General features: G+C 42.1%; 1 protein-coding gene and 1 pseudogene across 1 annotated transcript in view; both read left to right on the top strand.

Annotated features, from left to right (window-relative positions):
• The window catches only part of CR1 (complement C3b/C4b receptor 1 (Knops blood group)), a 214,650-nt gene extending 192,356 nt beyond the window's left edge, over window positions 1-22,294 (top strand). Inside the window, exons 38-44 of the mRNA XM_073011539.1 lie at window positions 3,600-3,773; window positions 3,857-3,962; window positions 6,305-6,390; window positions 8,450-8,677; window positions 12,653-12,676; window positions 13,668-13,749; window positions 20,692-22,294. Coding sequence (XP_072867640.1) covers window positions 3,600-3,773; window positions 3,857-3,962; window positions 6,305-6,390; window positions 8,450-8,677; window positions 12,653-12,676; window positions 13,668-13,720 — 671 coding nt within the window. The 3' untranslated portion in view covers window positions 13,721-13,749; window positions 20,692-22,294. The remainder of the gene's footprint in view (window positions 1-3,599; window positions 3,774-3,856; window positions 3,963-6,304; window positions 6,391-8,449; window positions 8,678-12,652; window positions 12,677-13,667; window positions 13,750-20,691) is intronic.
• On the top strand, window positions 582-1,609 carry LOC103230171 ((Lyso)-N-acylphosphatidylethanolamine lipase pseudogene; annotated as a pseudogene).
• Window positions 22,295-25,026: the final 2,732 nt, after the last annotated feature.

The raw sequence follows: 25,026 nt of genomic DNA, 5'->3' as shown, positions 1-25,026 counted from the left end.
TTGTGTTCTGGTCACAATCCTGCTGACCAAAACAGAATCTGTCCTAGATAGGATGAAGTGAAAAAAACAGCAGGAACAGGCAGATGGCGATGAAAGCAATCGCTAGCTGCCCTCATATTCCCATCAGCACCATGACATTTTATAAATGCCATGGCAACGACCTGGAAGTTACCACCCCTTTCCAGGAAAGTTCCAAATAACACCCCCCTCAATTTGCATTGATATGCCCCTTAACTTACATGTAATTGGCGGGGCATGGTGGCTTATGCCTGTAATCCCAGCACTTTGGGAGGCTGAGATGGGCAGATCACCTGAGGTCAGGAGTTCAAGACCAACCTGCCCAACATGGTGAAACCCTGTCTCTAATAAAAACATAAAAATTACCTGGGTGAGGTGGCTCACGCCTGAAATCTCATTAGGCTGAGGCAGCAGAATCACTTGAACCTGGGACACAGAGGTTGCAGTGAGCCAAGATCACACGACTGTGCTCCAGCCTGGGTGATAGAGTAAGGTATCACCTCAAAAAAACAACAACAACAAAAAAAAACGCACACACACAAAACAGAAAGCAGTCGTTTACTATGGCCGATGATCTGGAGCAGCAGCCTCAAGGCTGGCTGAGTAACTGGCTGCCCACGTGGCGCCCCACTTCCATGTCTCAGCTGAAGAATGTGGAAGCCAGGATCCTCCAGTGTCTCCAGAATAAGTTCCTGGCCAGATATGTGTCCCTCCCAAACCAGAAGAAGATCTGGACAGTGACTGTGAGCCCCGAGCAAAAGGACCACACCCCCCTGGTGATGGTGCATGGTTTTGGGGGCGGTGTGGGCCTCTGGGTCCTCAACATGGACTCACTGAGTGCCCGCTGCACACTGCACACCTTCCATCTGCTTGGCTTCGGGCGATGCTCAAGGCCAGCATTCCCGAGGGACCCAGAGGGGGCTGAGGATAAGTTTGTGACATCGATAGAGATGTGGCGGGAGACCATGGGGATCCCCAGCATGACCCTCCTGGGGCACAGTTTGGGAGGATTCCTGGCCACTTCTTACTCAATCAAGTACCCTGATAGAGTTAAACACCTCATCCTGGTGGACTCATGGGGCTTTCCCCTCCGACCAACTAACCCCAGTGATATCCGTGCACCCCCAACCTGGGTCAAAGCTGTGGCATCTGTCCTAGGACGTTCCAATCCATTGGCAGTTCTTCGAGTAGCTGGGCCCTGGGGGCCTGGCCTGGTGCAGCGATTCTCGCTGGATTCAAACGCAAGTTTGTAGACTTCTTTGAAGATGATAACATATCAGAGTATATCTACCACTGCAATGCACAGAATCCCAGTGGTGAGACGGTATTCAAAGCCATGATGGAGTCCTTTGGCTGGGCCCAGCGCCCTATGCTGGAGCGAATTCACTTGATTTGAAAAGGTGTGCCCATCACCATGATCTATGGGTCCAACACCTGGATAGATACCAGTACGGGAAAAAAGGTGAAGACGCAGCGGCCGGATTCCTATGTCGGAGACATGGAGATTGAGGGTGCATCTCACCACGTCTATGCTGACCAGCCACACATCTTCAATGCTGTGGTGGAGAAGATCTGCGACTCAGTTGACTGAGTCGCTCTCTGAAGAGGAAGAGGAGAAAGCCAGAGAGTCACTCTTGCCTCCCTGTCTGCTTACTCACCCACTCTGTCCTTTCCTCACCAACTAACATGTGCCAGCCAGGCAGAGTCTTAGGCTGTTCCCAGAACAGGACCACAGTGAAAAGAACACTCTTGATCCCACACTGAAGGCTGAAGGCAGAAGCCACAAGAGGCCTTCAGTGCCACCCCTGTGGAAGAACATCAAGGGTTGCACAATGTCACCCATCCACTTCTTGCCAAGTGTTACCCAGATGGTGGAGGATGTGAAGGGATTGCACCTAGCCACATTCACTCTCTCTGTGGCCTTTCTTCCTCTAGGCAAAGAAGGGCTTCCAGTGGCCTTTCCTAGCTCTGCAGTGTTTGTGGGATAAGTTCCCTGCAAGAACACCTTCCTCCTCCATGCCCCACTTCACCCCATCCCATACCAGTTCCATCCAGGGTCTGGTTAACCGCCAAGAGCAGGTCCTAGAGTTCCCTTCACCTGCAGAGTCCTTTTCATGACCTAGAAGGTCTTATTCAAAGCCCTCATTGACAGAGGAGGAAACAGGCCAAGGCAGGACATGGCTGGACCATGGTGATACAGCTCTGTGTGATTCAAGTTCTGGCTAGAGCCCAGGTCTGCCGACACCCTGTGCTTGTTGCACACTTGATTTGCTAAGGCTCGAGACAGGCACTGTTGCCATGGGGCTGGTCCTGGTCACTGGCTGAGGAAAAGCCCTTCCCTGCCCCACATTCTAGCCCCACTATGTGGGGGTGCTGTTGTCCCGCCTGTGTCTCATCCCTGGCTGCCTAAGCTAGGGACACTCAAGTGCTTCCTTCCTTGCCCCATCTTCCTCCTAACTGGAAGCCTCTGAGCCTCCCCTGTGCCTTAGGCCCCGGAGCCCCACATGTAGTATAGAGCAAAGGTGGAAGAAAGGGTAGAAAGGTCCTTCAGCCCCAGGGCCATGTCTGGGTTCCCCATGCCCATCAGTCTCGCAGTTTCTCTACCTGGCCCCAGAGCTGAGGCCATCTGCAAGCCCCTACCCATGGCCCAACGGGGAGCCTCCAGCCACCAGTTCCCTGTCCTTGTCAGCCACTGAGTGGTTCCCACTGCATGACCCTCTGTCCCTCCCATCTGTCCCCATGGTTTCCAGCTCAATCCACCCCGACCCACCTGTCAGCCCTCTCCCAGGGAGCTGTTTCAGGGGTTCTGGGCAGTAGGCTGGGCCTGGCCTCAGAACCTGGCAGCTCCCGCCTGCTCCTTCATTTTTGTAAAACCAACCCTGTCACCAGAATGGTATTAACTCCTGGTGCTTTGTACTACTGGTCCAGCTGCCCTGGGCTCCTTTTCTATATTAATAAACAAATGAGTAAAAAAAAAAAAAAAAATTTACATGTAATTGAAGCGGGCTTACAGGAGTATAAATACAGTTGGCTGCCAGGAGCTCATATGCTGCTGACTCTGGGTGTACTGCCTGTGAGTTAGCCCTGCTCTGCAGGGGCAGTGCCTTTCTAAAAGATTGCTGTCTGGCACCACTGGCTCATCCTTGAATTCTGTCCTGGATGAGGCAAGAACCCTTCCAGAGTAAGCCCCAATTTAGGGTCATGCCTGTCCTGAAACAGTATGACTGCACTTTAGTCATAGGTGTGCTATCAGAGAAATGGGAGGAAATCTATAAAACAGGCATGGTCTCAGGTGACAGTCTCATTACCTGAATAACAATGGTACAAATTAGGATTACCTTCATAGGAAATACGTAGATGGAGAATCCACCAATACTAGTAACTCCACATTGGATAGCCAGAGCTAGGAGAAAATACCTCGTACCCTGTAGATTTACAAGTGAGTTTGGGGCCTTGTGCTAGGGAGAATTGGGTTCTATATCTCTACCTTTTACTAGCCATGAGGCCTTCAGCAAGCATAGGGTATAGCAAAAGAAATTCCCCCGTAAGTAACAAGTACTCTGGAACTGTCCTTTCCACAGTGTGTCAGCCGCCTCCAGAAATCTTGCATGGTAAGCATAATCCAAGCCATCAGGACAACTTTTCACCTGGGCAGGAAGTGTTCTACAGCTGTGAGCCCGGCTATGACCTCAGAGGGGCTGTGTCTCTGCACTGCATGCCCCAGGGAGACTGGAACCCTGAAGTCCCCAGATGTGCAGATGCCTTGACTCTCTGGCTTCCAGATTGCTCTGTTTCCCCCTCACATGGAGGTCTTACTCCTATTGTTCTATTTTTCTTCTAGTGAAATCCTGTGATGACTTCCTGGGCCAACTCCCTCATGGCCGTGTGCTGTTTCCACTCAATCTCCAGCTTGGAGCAAAGGTGTCCTTTGTTTGCGATGAAGGGTGAGTGTGACCCAGAGTTGAGACCAAGGACTCAGTGTGGAGAATCACTCTCCTGAGATCACGGGTTAATCCAAAACAGGAGCCGACCTAGTAGATAAGAAGTACCCAGAGAGATGAATTTATGGAAGGGTAGTTTTGAAATAAGGGTAGGGACTAAGTGGCACCACTTTCAGAAGACAATGAGAAAATGGCACATACAGCTCAATGTCAGGTACAAGCATAAATACAGTCACTGATCTTGTGTACACAGTTGGAACTTGAAATGAATGGGTATGTATTTATTTGGAGGCAAAAGAACATAATTTTATAAAATGTATACTAGAGAAAAAAAGATGAGTAAGACGAAAATTGTTTGCCTCATAATAAGGCAAAGGTTGTTTTAGGAAACTTAAAACCAATCAAAAGTGAAATCTGTAATAGTGTATGGATAAGTATAACCCAATTACATATCTTCATGTCAAGAATGGCCAGTGTAATTGTTTTGATGCAAGATTTTTCTCAGCCACTTTGCCAGCTGGTGACCTCTGACCAGAAACAGCCCTGCCCAGGCCTTGCTCAGCCCAGGATCAACGCAGGAGACACCCCATCTACTCGACCCTCCCAGGCCGTGCCTGGCTTGGGCTCTGATGCAGATCCTGTGGCTGCCACGACTACATGCTCAGCCTCTGGCAGGAGGGGGTGTGTAGTGAGCAAGTGTGGGTTCTGGCTGACTGCGCCAAGCACTGGCACAGGAGCGGGCTCCGTGTGGGGATTGCGGCTGAACCAGGCATGTCGCACTGAAGGAAACGTGGTGGTGCCCAAACAGGGATCCCCACAACCCCAAAGCCAAGAAGGGGTGTTACAGCATGCTAATAGCTCTTAGCATTTGATAATGCCTGCAGCCCAACAGATGGCAGTGTGTTAACAACTCTGTCAGTCCCGTCGCCCGGCTCAGGCCTGCGTCTCCAGGGCTGACTTGACCTGCTGCTGCTTCCTGTTGCATGGAATAGCTGCTCTCCCCTGGGAGAGGGCAAAGGGTCACTGTATTACAGCCTTCTTCGTACCTGCGTTTGGTGGGTCCTGAGTTCTCTTCCTGCAGCCAAGAAAAAGAAGGTTATGCTAAGAATAGAAGGGTGAGGAGGGTGGAGAAGAGTTTGATTGAGTGACGAAACAGCTTCTCAGGGGAGATGAGACACGAGGGTGGACCCCAGATGAAGTCAGGGGGTCATTCTCCCAGTGTGGCTGGTTCTGGGGCTTTTATGGACTCAGAATTGGAAGTGTGTATTAATTTGTTTGTGAGTGTGCAAAAAAGGCTAAAGCAAAGCCACCACTCAAAGGTGGGCACAACAGTGCAAAAAACCAATTATGCAAGAGCAGGTATATGTGAAATAGATGAAGAGTGGGGATCAATCAGAGGAAAGCACACCCAATGGGAAGAGAGGTTCTCAAGCCAGTCCATGGATTTACCTGGAACTTGTAGCGAGGCTTTAAAATGTCTTCAGCTTGAAGGTCGGGTTTCATCGGGATCCGCCCCATCTGCCTAGGATTTGTCTGCCTCCTGCTTCTACCACTGTCAAGTGAGGTATTATTAGTTGTTTATGTGTATCCATTATTCTTGGTACACTATGAGTCTGGGGGGATAACTAGATTGAGCAATTAAGGAGTTATTTTTAATATTTTCCAAGGATTTTTTGGCATTTACAAAGTCCACCACCTAATAATGATTTCCAATTTCAGAACAATTTTAGATTTCAGAAGGGAAGCAGGATTCAATAGTAAGTTAGGCTTTTCAGGGTGGCAAAGACTTTTCCCCCGACCCTTCTTTGTTTGTTAGAGCACGTGGTTCAGCATGCTTCTGTGAGCCTCCTCTGGCCCATTATATTTGGAGTGGCAAGAAAAACAATGGCTGTTCTCTTTCCAGATGTTCCTGGCTTTGCTTACCAAATTGAGAGTTGTTCTGCCTCATGACCCACTAATGAGAATAAGTGGGATGTCAGAGAGCCATCAGTGAAATATGACACCTGAAGGTTATGGCTCTTGTGCCCATGGAGAAGTCTGGTTCTGTGTTCATGCCTTCCGTAGATGATGCTGGGCTATGAAGTTTACATGGCACATCAGCTCTAATTGCTTTGCCAGTCACAGGGTACCATGGTTCTTTAGAATAAATTGGCCTTTGAGTTTCTGCCAGCTACTGAAGAATTCAGATCCCTAATGAATTTAGACTTTTAGCTGGGCTGGAACCTAAGAACCAAATGATAGTCAAAGAGGAAATGGTAGTGAGGAAGCTGAGCATCTATTAGTGAAGAAATCAAGGGAGAGATGGGAATTGCTCACACATTTGCTACCACTTTTTTTTTCTTTAGGTTCCGATTAAAAGGCAGGTCTGCTAGTCATTGTGTCTTGGCTGGAATGAAAGCCCTTTGGAATAGCAGTGTTCCAGTATGTGAACGTGAGTAGAAAGAACTATGTAGTTTGGATAACTCTCCTTATTTTTGTTTTCCAGTGTGTTTACTGCATGGAATCACTTGTTGTATGGATCTTAACTAAATTTCGGATAAAAATACTTCTTTGTTGGAAGAATTTCAAGAAGCATCTTGTAGGACTTCTCTGACATTTGTTACTAATCTGTAAATCACTTAGTTTAATGACAGTGTTTAATGTTGTGTGGAATGTGTGGCAAGAAACTAGATGACATAAAGGTGCAGCACGTTTTAGTTAGTAATTTATTTTTAGTTTTCTTATAAGGAGTAATCTTTCTTAATTTTTTTTTTTCTTTTTTGAGATAGTTACCTAGGACAGACTGCAGTGGTGCAATCACAGCTCACTGTAGTTTCAATGGCCTGGGCTCTAGTGACCCTCCCACTTCAGCCTCCCAGTAGTTGGGACTACAGTTGCATGCCACCACACCTGGCTAATTTTTTATTTTTTGTAGAGATGGAGTCTTGCCATATTGCCCAGGCTGGTCTCAAACTCCTGGGCTCAAGCTATCCTCCCACCCTGGCCTCCGAAAGTGTTAGGATTACAAGTGTGAGCCACCATGCCCAGCCAAATTTTTATGTTCTTTTATCCCCTCACATATCATAAACAGTTCAGTCAGCTTGTTTTTTAGCCGGCAGTATTTAATGACATAGGGCTTCCCATGTGCTAGGACTTTCCGTGTGTAGAAAAAGCAATGAAGAGTAAAAGAATAGTGAAGACACCTCCCTACTTTCCTGGAGTGTATTTTCTTGTTGGGAAGCAGACTAAGAATGATAAAATAAGTAATCAAAATTCTAAAAATTGTAATATATAAAATGATAGTTAAATAGGGATGTTATGGAGAAAATAAAACAGAGTTATATGGTAAATTAGTACAGGGGAAGGAGCTGGGATGATGAATCAGTGTCTGAAATGATGAGGTGTCCTAAGTTTCCAAACCATCCGCTTAAATAAAGTATGTCCAAATTCAGAAAGAATTCAGAAACTCTTAGATAAGAGTATATGTTTGACATTCTAAGACATTACTGATTTACCCTATTCTGTCTATTAAAGCAAGGCAACAATTTTTTAAACCTTTTTTTTCTTATTGGAAAATGTTTAACTTGCATTGTGTTAAAATAACTTACAGAAATAAATTCGGATATTTTATGGTGAGTATTACGGTGAAGAACAGTGAATACCTGAGGAAACTCAAGTATCCAACAAACTCAACCTTACAGAGACATATAAAGCTGAAAATAAATATATAAACAAACTTAGGAAAACACAAACAGGTAAAATTCAAGCATAAGAAGTCAATCATTGTTTGATGTACTAAGTCTTTTTTATACACATAATTCTGATAAACTTGGGCATCTCTTTCTAAATTCATATCAAATTAGAAGCATCAAGTGCTTTTAGGGAAGGAACTGTTCTAAGCAGACTAAAAGGAGGAAGAAATGATGGCTAATAATTTGGAAGAAAGAAAAAAAGGCTCTTTGGCACCATTTAATCTGGGTAAAAAGAGCCTTACCAATGTAGTCTGAGGACGCCACTGGAAATTTGGTGTTGGTCCTGATGATAATGGTCTTCAATCACCAAGAAACATTTACATTGCTAAAGATGATAGTTCATGATTATTAACGTTCATAGATTTCCTTGGAACTTATGGTCTCCAATGGCCAAAACTTTGTCTGTCTTGAACCTCATTGTCAACCCAGGAATCTTACTATGCCTGATTTAAAGTAGACAACCAAATGGGCGTTTCTAAAAATATAAAAAAATAATTACTTTCCAAATTCATTATGAACATAGCTACCTGGATGGTCCAAAAACACTGTCTTTGGCCTTTTGCAATAAACTGTAATTTAGGTCTCACATCAGTTAGTTGCCTCTCAACAAAAGCCTTACAGATTTAAATTCTATCCACCTTAGTTATATTCTTTCTAAAAGAAAAAAAATTATACTCATAGCACAGTCACAAGTCACTATTATTTCAGTCATCTTAAGTGAAACTCTAATGGAACTTAAAGCTCTTGTTTTCTTTCTAGAAATCTTTTGCCCAAATCCTCCAGCTATCCTTAATGGGAGACACACAGGAGCTCCCCTTGGAGATATTCCCTATGGAAAAGAAATATCTTACACATGCGACCCCCACCCAGACAGAGGGATGACCTTCAACCTCATTGGGGAGAACACCATCCGCTGCACAAGTGACCCTCAAGGGAATGGGGTTTGGAGCAGCCCCGCCCCTCGCTGTGAACTTTCTGTTCCTGCTGGTTAGTACCTGCTTCCACATATCCTAAACGGGTTCAGAATATCTAGGTGAGAACCTCCATATTTCTATAGTGACAGTCATTTTTGCTTGTGAAAATGGCTTTGCTATGAATGTCAGAGACAGAACTACCTCCCAAGTGAATGACAAATGGGTTCTAGTAGGCACACTGTGTCTCAGTTGTTGGTATTCTGATGGTCCTTGGGATGAGCAGTGTGGGATGGTAAGGAGAGAAGTGGGTGGACAGTGAAGAGAATTGGTGAGGTCCAGATTTTGTAGAGAATATTTTCAAAGTACTGAAAACAAATGCTAAATAAAATACTCTTTTATTCTACCTCTACTACGAGTTGTCTTTATCCTGGAGAGATGGATGTGCTGCACGAAAAGTACACAATGATGACGTAATTTACTTCAGAACTGATAATACTATAAAAGTAATTTAAGAAACTCAGATGTAGGGATTTATACTTTTTATGTTGTTTCCAAGGGTTTGTTCAAGTCACTGACTATATTTAGTTGGTCCTTCACCTCACCATTAACAAAGGGAACTCAGGAGGCCCTGGAGAAGCAGAGTTTAAGACTGTACTCTTAGCCTCCATAGCTCTTTCCTTTGATATATTAGTCTGGCTTTAAATGACAGTACCTGACAACTGTAGATGCACTTGTGGCTGTGACTGCCTGCACAAGCTCTATCCTCCAGTAAGGACAGAAGAGCATTGAATCATAAAAGTTGTAGACTTTTTAATGTGTTTTTTTGAGATGGAGTCTTGCACTGTCGCTTAGGCTGGAGTGCAATGGCACAAACTCAGCTCAATGCAACCTCTGCCTCCTGGGTTCAAGCAGTTCTCCTGCCTCAGCCTCCCAAGTAGCTAGGATTACACGCGCTTGCCATCACACTTGGCTAATTTTTGTATTTTTTAGTAGAGACAGGGATTCACAATGTTGGTCAGGCTGGTCTCTAACTCCTGACCTCAGGTAATCCACCTGCCTCGACCTCCCAAAGTGGTGGGATTACAGGCATGAGCCTGGTGCTGACTTTTTTGACCTGTTGGCTAATTTGACTTAGAATTTCTGTGGTTGAAAAATAACACAGTAGATAGATGAGAAATATATGGGAAACACAGCAAAGGGTTAATAGTGTTATCTTACAGGTAGCAGTAGTGGTGGTTGTGGTACTATTTGTAAAAATTACTATATAATGAATACTTAGTACCACCGTTAAAAGATAGATAGGCTGGACATGGTGGCTTATGTCTGTAATACCAGCACTTTGGGAGGCCAAAGTGAGAGGATCACTTGAGCCCAGGAGTTCAAGAGAAACCTGGGCAGTATAGTGAAACTCTGTCTCTACAAAAAATAAAAAAATTAGCTGGGCATGATAGCACATGCCTGTAGTTGCAGCTTCTTGGGAGGCTTAGGTGGGAGAATACCGAGTCTGGGAGGTCGAGGCTGCAGTAAGCTGAGATCACAACACTGCACTCCAGCCTGGAAAATAGAGCAAGACTCTGTCTCAAAACATACACACACACACACACACACACACACACACACACACAAAAGATAGCTTCTAATTTAATTACACAACAACCTATGAGGAGGGTAGTATTCTTATTATCTCATTTTATAGATGTAGAAACTGAGACACAGAGGGTTTAGGTAATTTGTACAAGACCACAGAATGGGGTAGCCTGGCCAAGCCATCTACTTATCTGTAATAATAAATAACAATATTTAACTTTAACAATAAATAAATGGTTAAAGGACGTAAATATATCATTCAACAAGAGAATATTTAAGTATTGTCATAATAAAATGGAAAGTTATCAGGCCAAGGTCCCAAACACCAGATAATGGGCAATTCTTCAGTTGGTTGAAGGAGATACAACAAAGAATCAGAATGGGCCAAATAACTATTAACCAGCAGGTTCTTGGAACTCAGAGCTTAGTGTAGACTCCTCGTGAATTGGGCTGAACCACTTAGGAACTCCTTTTGTCTCTCTGAACTAAGACTCAGACTAAAAGCAGTCCCCTTTGCCTTCTTGTTCCTAGTCTCTTTACCCTATCTAGTCTTCGCCTTTGACATCTTACTGCTTTGTAGTGAGAAGAGGCAAAGAAAGTTTCATGATCTTAGAGACCATCAAAACAGAAAAAATAAAACCCAGTATTTTCCCCTAAGGCTTGGGATAGATTACTTAAGATACCAGTCCTAGGCCTTCCTAAAATGGAAGATGAAGAACTAACCTGGGGAGGTGGTCCAGGCTTGGAGTGACATGCCATAGAGGGTTTTGAGAAAGAATAGCAATCCAAAGAGAAAAAGGAACCTCTGAGTACTAGCATCAGAGAAGGAAGAATTTCTTGGGATACTCAGATCCCCTATCTTCCCATTTCAATGGCCCAGTTACATCAGAGGCCCGATTCATTTCAACATCTTCCTCAGAGCAAGGGGTAATCGCCAGGTCCCCTTTAAAGCCAGAATTAATACATATAACCCATATTTACGCTGTCTCAAGAATAATTAGCATGGTGTTGCATGCTAGACAAATAAGTTCAACTCCAGGAAACATGTTAAAACTAAGAGAAGTTTCTACTTGAATATCTTAAGAGAGGCTTAAAGAAAAACTATGTGACACTCATTAAAATGTCCCCAAATCCTCTTTACCCATTTCCATTACCCAGTGTCCCATTCATTAAAGCAACTGCTTTCCTAGAGCCTAGTTTCTCTCAGTTCCACCCAGACTGTCTCTCAATATTCTCCCCACTTTCTGGACCTTCTTAGTTCACAAGAAGTCTCCATGCCATTTCTAAGGTAAATGGAGTTTCTTCAGTTCTACATAGTTCAATGCAACACAGCCCTGAAAGTTTCTGCAGGGAAATGCAGAAACTATTTTAGGATGCAAGATTTAGAGGAAGGGTGTAAATATCTTTCTACTTTGACACACAAATATACAGAAACTGTTTAACCTCACTAGAACTAAAGAAATGCAAAATAACAAGGTACCATTTTTTAAAATTGTCCATTAAAAAGGTTTTTATGTGAATACCCAATAAAAAGTAAGGATGTAATGTAATGAATATTGTTGTATGTTGAAGGTACTATTGTACTTTGGCAAAATCTATTATGAAAAACAATTATGCGATGTATATGGACAATAATACAACTATTCCTGCCAGTTAGCCCTCCTAGAACTCCAATCTAAGGAAATAATGTAAAATATAAAATATTTTATGCATTTTATTAAGGGTTTCATGAGAAAGAAAACTAGAAATAAATGCACAATAGTAGTCATTGAATACACTATGATGCATCTACTAGATTATATTAGTTTGTCTTTGTTGTAATTTACATTACTAGTATATAAATATGTGAAAATACACGTATAAGAAAATATACCAGAAGAGAATGTATCAAAACATGTTTTGGGCACTAGGATTTGGGATGATTTTTCTTTAGTTCTGTATTGTAAGTTTTCTTCTGTAATTGTATTACTTTTATAACAAAAATATTAATTTTTAAAAAGCCTTCTTGGCAGTGGCTCACACCTGTAATCCCAGCACTTTGGGAGGCTGAGGCGGGTGGATCACGAGGTCAGGAGATTGAGACCATCCTGGCCAACATGGTGAAACCCCGTCTCTACTAAAAACACAAAAATCAGCTGGGTGTGATGGCACGTGCCTGTATTCCCAGCTACCCAGGAGGCTGAGGCACAAGAATCCCTTGAACTGGGAGGCAGAGGTCGCAGTGAGGTTGCACCACTGCACCCCAGCTTGGCGACAGATTGAGACTTTGTCTAAAAAAAAAAATCTTCTCTGAGTACAGAAGGTAAAATGAGAGTATGTGAGTGAAATCAATGACTTTTAAAAACAAATATTGGTCTGAGTCCTGAATAAAATTCAGGATAAACTGTCACTGGCTGAGAAGTCCTGTTCAATTATGTTGCATGCCAGAGTGATGTTTTTGTGACTTTTGTCTTCGTTTTAGGTGCAAATGACGCTCTTATAGTTGGTAAGTTTTATGAAGGGTTTGCTGAGGAATTCTGGCATCCTTAACAGTAAGTACCTACTTACAATGAATGAAATGTAAAAAGAGAGATCAAAATATCTTGAGTTGTAAATTCAACTAGAAAGAAAATCATGATGAGTTTAGGCCAGGATATGGTGTAACTGGCATCATCATATGCCAGGTTACTGAGTAACCTTCCTCAAAGGTTCTTTACTATCTTTGAACCACTACAAATGCATAATCATTCAACAGTGTCAAAAATAACTTATTTGAATGTGGTGGGAGAATGAAGCTTCTTCTTTGGGTTATAACCTGGAGTATGCTTCCAGATGGTGATTGTGCCCATTTGCACAAATAGAAAGCCACAAGATCAGTCTTCTGAGCCCATATCTGTGATATGCCTATGTTAGAAGAGTAGTTTTGTAATAGAGTTTGCTTCCAAGGGAATTTCTGTGGCATGGTATTCTTACATCCCTTTTTACACATCTGGACACTGAGACACAGAGAGTTTATGTAACTTGCCCAAGACCACAGAATGGGGTAGCCTGGGTCTACCTACCTGTGGAGACTGTGCACTTTAACAATCAATAAATGGACAAAGGACCTACATATATAATTCAACAAGAGAGAAAATTCCAGTATTGTCACAATGAAATGCCTGTGTGTTAAGCCTTAGGCAAGACACATGGGCAGGGCCATGGAGAGCTGATGGCCAGCTGCCCCATCGCGGTTTTCACTTACTTTTGGAAAAGCTGATGTTGGACTAAAGGTTACAAAACAGCTCAGATCACATCTTAACTATAATAACCCTGTGGGAGTAAGACTAATATTCTAGAAACCCAGAGTAAAGCAGAATGTATAGTTATATCTAAAAAAAAAAAAAAAAAAAAAAAGCATTGGCAATCTGTGGTGGGACTGGATACTAAGACAGAATTTAAAACCTATGAGTTATATTCTCCATGCATGTAATTAATTACCTTGTTTTACTGCCTAGGCACTTTATCTGGTACGATCTTCGTTATTTTATTCATCATTTTCCTCTCTTGAATAATTCTAAAGTACAGAAAAGGGTAAGGGTAAGTATAGCCATATTATCCCAAGAAATGTAAACTGTTGATATCCTAGTTTTGCTAAGACATTGCAGACACTGACCTCTAAGCCCAGATCCTATCGTAGCACTAGAAGTTTGATTGGGTCACTTATGGCACACATAGCCTGCCAGTGGGGAAGAATTGAGACTTTCCATTGGGTATTTTAATATATGAACAAATACTTTGTAAACACAATTAACTTTTTTTTTTTTTTCTGAGACAGAGTCTTTCTCTGTCACCCAGCCTAGAGTGCAGTGGTGCGACCTCGGCTCACTGAAACCTCCACCTCCCAGGTTCAAGGGATTCTCATGCCTCAGCCTCCTGAGTAGCTGGGACTACAGGCATGTGCCACTACACCAGGCTAATTTTTGTATTTTTAGTACAGGCAGAGTTTTGCCATGTTGGCCAGGTTGGTCTCAAACTCCCGGCCTCAAGTGATCCACCTGCCTCAGCCTCCCGAAGTGCTGGGATTACAGGCATGAACCACTGTGCGAGGTCACTATTAACTTTTTACACTTGAAAAAAAACTTGCAAGGCCAGGCGCGGTGGCTTAAGCCTGTAATCCCAGCACTTTGGGAGGCCGAGACAGGCGGATCACGAGGTCAGGAGATCGAGACCATCCTGGCTAACACGGTGAAAGCTCGTCTCTGCTAAAAAATATAAAAAACTAGCCGGGCGAGGTGGCGGGCACCTGTAGTCCCAGCTACTCGGGAGGCTGAGCCAGGAGAATGGCGGGAACCCGGGAGGCAGAGCTTGCAGTGAGCTGAGATCGTGCCACTGCACTCCAGCCTGGGCGACAGAGCGAGACTCCGTCTCAAAAAAAAAAAAAAAAAAGAAAAAAAACTTGCAAAAATTAAGATCTGAATAAAGAAATGTCTTTGACAGGAAAGAAAACATACGCAGCTTTTGTAATGGTTGATTAAAGTATAACAACACCAGTGAGGCCAGAATCAATAATATCAATGTTATAAGGTTGATGAGCAAATTCTATACCCATAAAAAACTGAGGGCCAGGCTTGATGCCTCACGCTTGTAATCCTGGCACTTTCAGAAGCTTAGGTAGGCAGATCATGAGGTCAGAAGTTTGAGACCAGCCTGGCCAACACAGTGAAAACCCATCTCTACTAAAAATACAAAAACTTAGCCAGGTATAGTGGCGTGTGCCTGTAGCCCCAGCTACTCAGGAGGCTGGGGCAGAAGAATCGCTTGAACCTGGGAGGCAGAGGTTGTGGTGAGCCGAGATCGCACCACTGCAACCCAGCCTGGGCAACAGAGCAGACTCCATCTAAAAAAAATAAAAATAAAAAACCTGAATTTGTAACTTTTAAGTGAACAGTTTTCTATAGGAAATATTCTAAACAATGCAGTTTCCTATAACAAACTATACAGCAATGGAAGTTTTTGTATTTCACAGAGATGCCAATACACTTTTAAAAAGCAGTTTGTCATAGTAGATCTTGCTGTAAACAACCTAGTCAGGAACTCAATTTCATGGGAAAATAGTGAATTGGTTGACATTTAAATTTAAATCATTATCCTTCCTAACTAATGTTCTCTATATTTTATGGCTTGACATATAAATATTCTTTGCTCTTTTCCATTACAAAAAGAAAAGGTAAGTAGCTTGGCACTTTCCCTTAACAAAGTACTTGTGTCAATACATTTTTCTCTTAAAGTTTCTTATTAAGTACCACTATAATTTGTGAGTTAATGTTAAAAAGAAATTTACTAAGTCTGAATTAAAGAAGTTAGGGCTTCTAATTTTTTGTATCTATACCAGTCTCTAGTTGAAACCACACAGGGGAAATGATTATCTCTTCCTCTTGAAAATATTAAAGATACTTTAATATCTTGAACATATTTGAATATCTCCACCCTTCTAACTATGTCATTCTTCATTCCTCATGGCCCATTCCTTGTTAATCAACTACAGTTGATGAACATGACTCAATAACCATTTATAAAATTATTTCCTTAGAAATTATTATCTTGTATAATCTAAGCAACCTCAGAGCATATACCATTTCTTCATGTTTTCCATCTCATAAAACCTGCCTCCTATTTTTTTCATACTCTTTTAAAGTGTAATGTCCATGGCACAACCATTCTCTCTGACCAGTGGCTACCAGAAATGTGGCAGAAAGAAAGATCATGATCCTTGCTAGACTTAAAGTTCAGGGAGGTAAACCTCCCAAACACCTATGTAATCCACACTAAAACCTATTATATATGTGTAATCCAGGAAAACTTTTAAACATTATCTAAACTTTTACTTTTGACCTGTTTCACTTCTTGGGACTGTAACTGCCTGAAGGGTTCTTCCTGCCTGTCATACAGACAAAACCAGTTCCCTGAGATCATGGTATATTGCAGTAGAGAAAGAGTTGAATTAACACAAGGCCAGTCATGTGGAAGAACTGGAGTTATCACTCAACTCAGTCTCCCCAAGAACACAGGGGCAATGGTTTTTATAGATCATTTGGTAGGAAGGGAGCTAGGGAATGGGTACTGCTGATTGGTTGGGGATGGGGGTGTGGGAAATGGTCCTCATGTGCTGTATCCACCTCTGGTTGGGGGCCACAGGACCAGCTGAGTCATGAGTCACAGGTTCAGGTAGAGTCAGTCAGTTGTCATATGCAAAAACCTGAAAAATATCTCAGAAGACCAATCTTACATTCTATAATAGTGATGTTATCTATAGAAGCAATTAGGGAAGTCACAAATCTCTGAGCAGTAATGGATTATAAAAACTATGCCTATATTTTAGCAGAGTTCAGGTCCCTCTCATAATCCTAATCTCTTGGCCTTTCATTAGCTTTCAGGCCCTGAGCAAGGAGAGAGCTAGTTTTAGAAGAGACCGTTATTATCCTTGCTCCAAAGTTAAATTATAAACTAAATTTCTTTCATGGTTAGCTTGGCCTATACCCAGGAATGAGCAAAGCCAGCTCACCCATGAGGCTGGAAGCAAGATGAAGTCAGCCGTGTTAGATTTCTTTCATGCTCATAATCTTTGCAAAGGTGCTTTCAGGATAGTGAGTGCATTTCTCTAATAAAACACCATTGATTTTCTTGTTAGAAATAACACATAGCTAAAACTGGGAAGAGAAAGTCATAAACTTAAATAATCAGAAGGCAGAGGTCCCTTCTCTTGGAAGGAGTTGGGCTGATTAATCATTCAGTCATACCTCCTTGAGTGGGTGTGGCCAATAGCTAAGTCATTGTGGCTATGTGAGGAGGGCTGATTATTCCTTATCTGGAGCTCAAGCTTTCCTCACAGAAACACAAGGGCATAAAGGGCCTTATGGCAAAGAAGAAGGAAGCCATGTGGGAAACACAGAATATGAGTGGAGAGTATCGTAGTGGTCCTCAAGTCAGAAGAGCTGTTTATCCTGGAGCTAAAAAAGACTGATGGAGATAGAATAGTGTAGAACAAGATGGCCTGCTTTATGGGAGAGCCACTATCACACCAGGCCTGGAGAGGTTCAGGCTGACGTCTACCTCAAACACTGGAGACAATTCAGAAACTGCATAAGCAGTCCGAAGACTTACTGAGAAACTAAAATGAGGCTGGGCGTGGTGGCTCAGGCCTATAATCCCTGCACTTGGGGAGGCCAAGGCGGGTGGATAACCTGAGGTCAGGAGTTCGAGACCAGCCTGGTCAATGTGATAAAACCCCATCTCTACTACAAATACAAAAAATTAGCCAGGTGTGGTTGTGGGCGCCTGTAATCCCAGCTCCTCAGGAGGCTGAGGCAGGAGAATCGCATGAACCTGGGAGGCAGGGTTGCAGTGAGCCAAGATCACGACACCACACTCCAGCCTGGGCAACAAGAGCCAAACTCCCTCTCAAAAAAAAAAAAAAAAGAAAGAAACTAAGACAGAAGTGGAAGGAATTCACATACAGAAATCATCTCACCATGGCCAGGTGTGGTGGCTCACGCCTGTAATCCCAGCACTTTGGGAGGCCGAGGCAGGTGGATCATGAGGTCAGGAGATGGAGACCATCCTGGTTAACACGGTGAAACCCTGTCTCTACTAAAAATACAAAAAAATTAGCTGGGTGTGGTGGTGGACACCTGTAGTCCCAGCTACTCGGGAGGCTGAGACAGGAGAATGGCGTGAACCCAGGAGGCGGAGCTTGAACCCAGGAGGCGGAGCTTGCAGTGAGCCGAGATCGCGCCACTGCACTCCAGCCTGAGCAACAGAGCGAGACTCCGTCTCAAAAAAAAAAAAAAAAAAAAATAGAAAAAGAAATCATCTCACCTTTAAAATACTCCTCAAGGAGGTGTACTTTAACTATCCTAGTAAAGATGGTATGACCCCCACCCCCACATTCCTAATCTCTTTTATCCTGCTTTTTTTTTTTTGTATACTTATCCTTTTATTACCCTTAATTAAATAATTATGTTCCATGTTTATTCTCTCTCTCCCTCCATGAAGTCAGGGATTTTTGTCCTATCTTCACCAATGGATTCAAAAAAAATCTACACTGTCCCTGGAACAAAGAGAGTCTCAATAAATACTTACCAAATGAATGAGTGAGATAAACACCACTAAGAGTGTTACCACAAGGGAAAATTTCTGCCATAATTCTTTACCAAGTTAAACAGTGTATCTTTAGCTTGTCCTAAACTTACTCCTGGTTTCAAGGCTCCGAGGAGTTCCATTAGAACTCCTTGTTCTAATATACAAACTGTCACAGTCTGTTGGTATAGACAGTTGGGCAGCTATAACAAAAACTCCATAGACTGGGTGGTTTCAATAAGCATTTAAGCTGGGTGCAGTGGTTCCCACCTATAGTCCCAGCTACTCAGGAGGCTGAGGCAGGAGTACTGCTTGAGCCCATGAGTTTAAGGGCAGCCTGGGCAATATGGCAAGACCCTGTCCCTGAAAACATTATTTCATTTCTAAAAACCAAGCATTTATTTCTCATAGTTCTGGTGGATAGAGAGTCCAAGATCAAGGCAACTGCAAATTCAGTGTCTAGTGGGGCTCGCTTTCTAGCTAATAGACTTCAATCTTTTCTCTGTGTCCTCACATCAGAGAAAAGGAGTGTGCGAGCTCTTGGGGGTCTCTTTTCTAAGGGCACTAGTCCCATTCACAAGGGCTATTTGAGAAGTAATTAGATCCTATAAATTTTCAACGTATAAATTTGGAAGGATACAAACATTCAGTCCATTGTACAAACACTGAATTTGATAAGCACATCTGCTTAAATGATATCACGCTTATTGATTTCATGTGCCTTTTTCACCTTTGTTTCTATCTAAATTCCATTAACCCAGCTCTGAATTCACTCAACCAAGATGCTATCCCAAACAACTCTAGTCCGAAATAATGTTTCTCTTTGAAACTCAGATTTCCTAACTATACTATTTTAAAAATAAACTAATGTATTTTAAGAGTAATATCTCATCATTATTAAAAACAAGAAATAGGGGAAAATATAAATGAATGTAAAAATTACCTGCAATAATCTCTACCTAATAGTATTCTTAAGCTTCTTTGCATATTATTTTACACTTGCATTTACACTTTGAGATTATATTGATTGCACAATATTGAATCCTGCTTTTTTTCACCAAATGACAAACATTTCTCCCATCATGATAACAGTACATAACCACTTGACATTTCATGTGTTGTTTTTTGCCTGTTAACTCTATTGCATTCACTTACTTGCTTACTCTTAAAGTATTCTTAGCCACTTACAATGTGCCATACATTGTGCTTATGTGTGTTTTCTTTCACATGCTAAACTAGCTTCTGATGAAGAGACATTTTTTAAAAATATATGCTATATCAGTTTTTACTTTCTCTAGGGAGAAAAATTGATTTTTTAAAAAACATCTCCCCAAATCTCTGAGTATCATCAAATGAGAAATGTTCAGCAATCAACTGAACAACTTAAACAATTGAGAAATGAATTTATGAAAATTTCAGTTATCCTCATCTTTTTGGAAATACTACTGTTTTACATCAAATTACGCCTCAAATTGTGTACACTAACTACTGATCACCTTTTAGTAGGTATAAAGTCCTTAAAAATTTTGTTTCAACTTTCCCTTTTAAGGTTGGAATTTTGACCACAGTGTTCCACAGGAACAACATGAATCATCTGTGGCAAAATATGCTAGTCAAGAAGTGAGTTAGAATCTGTGCCAAGCTAAGACCTTGTGCACCCAGGTTCTGGGGCGGAGTAAAGAGGCAGGCTCCAAAGACATAGCCGTGTGTTGGACATGAGAGTGTTTGGAGGAATACAGGTAACAGGTGATGCTGGGAAGTCTTGTGAGATGGAAAAAGAACGAAGATAAGGAATCTGGTGGCAGTAATAACTGGGGAGCAGACGAACAAGAGGGCCTCATGAGGAGGTTCGTCAATTGGTGGAAGGACACCATTCCCGGCCTTAAAACGAGAGGCTGCAGCATGGCTGGGGAAGCACGTGGATACCTCGTACTAAATCCACTACTGCAGCTCATTCTTGACTGTAATTAGAAGAGGAGGACATGCTTTCTGAAGCTGACCCCTCCCTGATGACCAGTTACTATTTCTGCCCCCTGCTACCACCGTGGTTTAGAACAAGAGACTCAAAAAAATTTCTTCTGTTATGGGTGACCTGTACGTTTTCTAGAATGGAATGAGGCTCTTTATTTCTTTATTTAGTAGCTCAACTCTGAGAACACTTGTTCTTTGGACACAATTAAAAAAGGAAAAGGTCAAGTTAATCTCTCTCTTATCTACTAATATCTCCATTTACGCCATACTTTCTGTGTCCTACACAGCAGCCATCACAGAGGGCAATAAACACTTCTAATGACCTTGTAATTTATATGGAAATTCTAGCATCACGATTATCAGCCTGTAAATTCTGGGTAGTTCAATTGCTGACCATGCTGTTAACTAAATGAAAACATCCTGTTATTTCAGTGTCCTTCCTTGACAAAGTACTATACAGCTGAAGAACATCTCAAATACAATTTTGGTTGGAAAGGAGCCAATCGATTTCAACAGAATCAAATCTGGGCTTCATAAAGTCTTTGAAGTGACTTCACAGAGATGCAGACATGTGCACTTGAAGATGCTGCCGCTTCCCCAGTACCTAGCAAAGCTCTTTGTGTGCGTCACTGTGAAACCCCCACCCTTCTGCCTCGTGCTAAACGCACACAGTACCTAGTCAGGGGAAAAGATTGCATTTAGGAGATAGATAATGGTTTGGATTACTTAAAGAAATAAGGTGTTGCCTGGAATTGCTGGTTTATAAGTTGGTCATTTTTTTTTTAATATTTGTAATATGGAATGGGCTCATTAAAGAAAGCTTGGAAAATGTAGAAAGTTATGAAAAATAAGTCACATATAATTATGCTACCTAGTGATAACCACTCCTAATATTTTGATTCATTTTCTGCCTATCTTCTTTGACATATGTGTTTTTTTTTACAAATGTACTTTTTCCCCCTTAGTTTCCTTTTATTTTATAGAGCAGAACCCTAGTCTTCTAAACAGTTTGGAGTGAAATATATGCTATATCAGTTTTTTCTCTAGGAAAAAAATTAATGTACTAAAAAGACATTAAATGACTATTGTAGTTAAGACCACTCGAGAGAAATATTTGGAATATAAGCTTTGGATATTTTCTTTTCTTTCTTTTTTTTTTTTGAGACAGATTCTTGCTCTGTTGCCCAGGCTGGAGTACAGTGGCATGATCTCGGCAACTTCTGCCTCCCGTTCTCAGGTGATTCTCCTGTCTCAGCCTCCTGAGTAGCTGGGACTACAGGTGCCCGCCACCACACCCGGCTACTTTTTTGTATTTTTAGTAGAGACAGGGTTTCACCATGTTAGCCAGGACGGTCTCAATATCCTGACCTCATGATCCACCCGCCTCAGCCTCCCAAAGTGCTGGGATTACAGGCATGAGCCACTGTGCCCAGTGAGCTTTGGATATTTTCTAAGCTTTATTTCAAAAGTACTATGCTCTGTATAAAAAAGAAAATAAAAATTGAAATGAAAGAATAATTGTTATTATAAAAGTAAGTAGCTTTTGTATGAATTCAGAATATACTAAATTAACTTTTAAAAGCACAATTTTTAAAATATTTATCAAAATAATAAACATGTTCTGGCATTTTTAAAATAAGTGACCTTGTGTTCTTTAACCAGTCTACATCTTTAGAGATCAAAAATTTGTTATGTTATTATGGGCTATGCTAACGACCTCTAGAAAACATCAGAATATTTCTGGATATTTAATAATAGCTTGATATATGATTACTGCTTATTTCTATATAATTTTGTTTAATAGTTGCTTTAAAGGTGAATTCGGCCACATTTTTTTTGACAACAATATAGAGAGAGAGATAGACATGAACCTGAATTTCAATTTAAAATCATGCAAGATAGGACAAAAAACAGCCTAAGAAAAATCTGTCAGGCCTTTGAGCCCAATCCAAGTCATCGCATCCCCTGTGACTTGCACATATATGCCCAGATGGACTGAAGTAACTGAAGAATCACAAAAGAAGTGAAAATGCCCTGCCCCGCCTTAACTGATGACATTCCACCACAAAAGAAGTGAAAATGACCGGTCCTTGACTTAAGTGATGACATTACCTAGTGAAAGTCTTTTTCTGGGCTCATCCTGACTCAAAAAGCTCCCGCACTGAGCACCTTGTGACCCCCACTCCTGTCCTCCAGAGAACAACCCCCTTTGACTGTAATTTTCCTTTACCTACCCAAATCCTATAAAACGGCCCCACCCTTATCTCCCTTCGCCAACTCTCCTTTTGGACTCAGCCGGCCTGCACCCAGGTGATTAAAAAGCTTTATTGCTCACACAAAGCCTGTTTTGTGGTCTCTTCACACAGACGTGCATGACAAAATCAACTGATAAACTGCAAGAAAAAAAATGCAACTTATACCACAAAGGGTAATTGTTTTATTGTTTAGAGAGTGCTTAAAAATTCAAAGACCAAACTTCTCTCCACCCCACAAAAATGGGCAAAGGACATACAGCTAGGTCACCAAGAAAGAAGAGCAAGTAGGCAGTGAAATACATGTAAAGATACTCGATAGGACTTTTGCTTATCTGGATCGTTAGCAAATCTCTTATTTCTTGGGATTTTGAAGAAGTAACTTTTAAAAGGGAACTTAAGACTAAATGTTTGGGAATTGGCCTTTTTTAGAATTAAAATTTCCCAACACAAGAAAAAAAATCCTGTGTTCTTTATTTTCCAGAATGGGGTAGGTCACTAAGCAATATGATTAATAAATATGTAATGCCTGTGTCTTCTGTTTTGTTTTGTTTTGGAGACAGGGTCTTGCACTGGGGCTGGAGTGCAGTGGTGCAATCTAGGCTCACTGCAACATCCCCTGTGAGTTTTTAATTGCAAGAAAGCCAAAAGATTTTTTTTATTACATCAGTTATAATGGGAAATACTGTATATATTATGATAAAATACTTTATTGCCAACTTGTATTATTAAACAATTCTGCTGACCTTTGACCTTACATTTACATCTGAAAAGCAGTGTGATAGGAGTTATTAAGAAACTATTTTAGGCAGATGGAGGGGTACTTGGAACGTTTTCGTTTCTTTTAAAGTAGCTTCAGAAATGTTTCTTGTCTAGCAGGAAGGCCCTGGCTCTCAGAGCTGGGCCAGCAACCTTTAATATGCAAATGCAAGCCATTAGAAACTGGGTCCACCCAACATGGTAATTCCCACTGTTTTCCTCTTGCCCTAGCCGGGACGTGTGCCTGGCCACGTGGCCGGCCCCACATATCTCCCCATGTGTAGAACATCTTGGTGCCCTGTATTTGCATATTAAAAGGCTAGGGTGGGAAGGCCAGTTTTTCACAGTCTATGTGAATGACATCCCTGGCCAAATCAATCCCCTGAGCCCTGTGCAAATCAGATACCGCCTCCTCCAGCCTCTACATATATTTGGCTGTTTTCCACCCCACATGGGGGTCTCCTGTCTTGGGTTTGGAGCCCCTCCACCCTCTGTCTCTGTAAAGGGGAGCTTCTGCCTTCTTTCTTGCCTATTAAACTCTCTGCTCCTTAAAACCACTCCATGTGTGTCCGTGTCGTTTTTCCCAATTCAATATGAGATGAAGAACCTGGTTGGTGTTCCTCCACTCCTCAGAGCCGTATCATTTTGGTGCATGGGCCAGGAAAGGAAATTCATTCATCAGACTGGTGAGTATGGAGTGGATCTCAACTTTAAATCTGTCCTTTAATCTCAAGGCTGTCTTCCAGCTACCCTGTCACCAAACTTTCTCTTTTCAGCGGTCTCTTACCCTCTCTCTGTGTGTCTAATGTGCAGGAATCTTTACAGTTCATGGCAAAAACAGTTCATGGTCTGTTAGAAAAGATCACGAATCATGGCAGGCAGTAACTTAATAAACGTCTCTTACTCTCTACCGTTTCTCTGGCGAGCACATGGTATTTCTAAGCCACCTAGTGGAAATAAAAATCCTCTTCATGAGACACATTGCTGGTTCTCTGCAGTACATTGCAGCTTTGCTACTTTTCCATTTTGCACTTTTCTACTGCTACTTCTGTGGACGGGAAAGCTCTGCTTTTAACAGTTAGGAGTAAGATGTCTTCTGCAGTCACATTTTAGTCTCCATATTGTCCCACTGGCAGAAAAACGAACATTCAGTTCCTATGTTCCTTTAAGGCGTGTATTCTGTCTCCTATTAAGACAGTACTTAATTAGTGAGGGAATTTTAAGTACAGAAGTTAACCGGAACCATTTTTCTGTGGGTAAATGCTTTAGCACGGACTATAATAGCAGGATATAGAGTTCAATCTAGCATGCCCCCTCCCTTACAGGGACCTTGCCCAATTACGTGATTTTTCTTGAAATCCATTTAGGAAGGAACACAGGCCACACAAGTCTAGGAGGTCAAAGGGAAATAAAAGGAGGAGGACTAAGACTGCTTGGGGACGGCGTGACTAAGGCCCAAAAGTTTAGTTCCTCTGGTGCCATAGCTTGGAGGGTAACGCCTGCAGTCATGGGTGGCACATTTAAACAAGTACTGGGAATCCAGGAACCCTGGAGGGAATATAGTTGGGGGGACGCCGTCTACTGTTTTTGTCTCTATCCTGGATCACATACCGAAAGGAAGGAGACTAAAAGGACGCTTTTATTCTCACTTCTCTTTCTAGATGGATAACAAATCATCTTTTAACATGCACTCCCCTGGAATGTATTTTAAAGCACTGGGACTCCTTCGACCCTGAAACTTTGAAGAAAAATGGCC

This window comes from Chlorocebus sabaeus, chromosome 25 (genome assembly GCF_047675955.1).
Source record: "Chlorocebus sabaeus isolate Y175 chromosome 25, mChlSab1.0.hap1, whole genome shotgun sequence".
In the NCBI taxonomy this organism is placed as follows: Eukaryota; Metazoa; Chordata; class Mammalia; order Primates; family Cercopithecidae; genus Chlorocebus; species Chlorocebus sabaeus.
The sequence above is the reverse complement of the archived record's forward strand: the minus strand, read 5'-3'. Positions and strand labels throughout refer to the sequence as shown.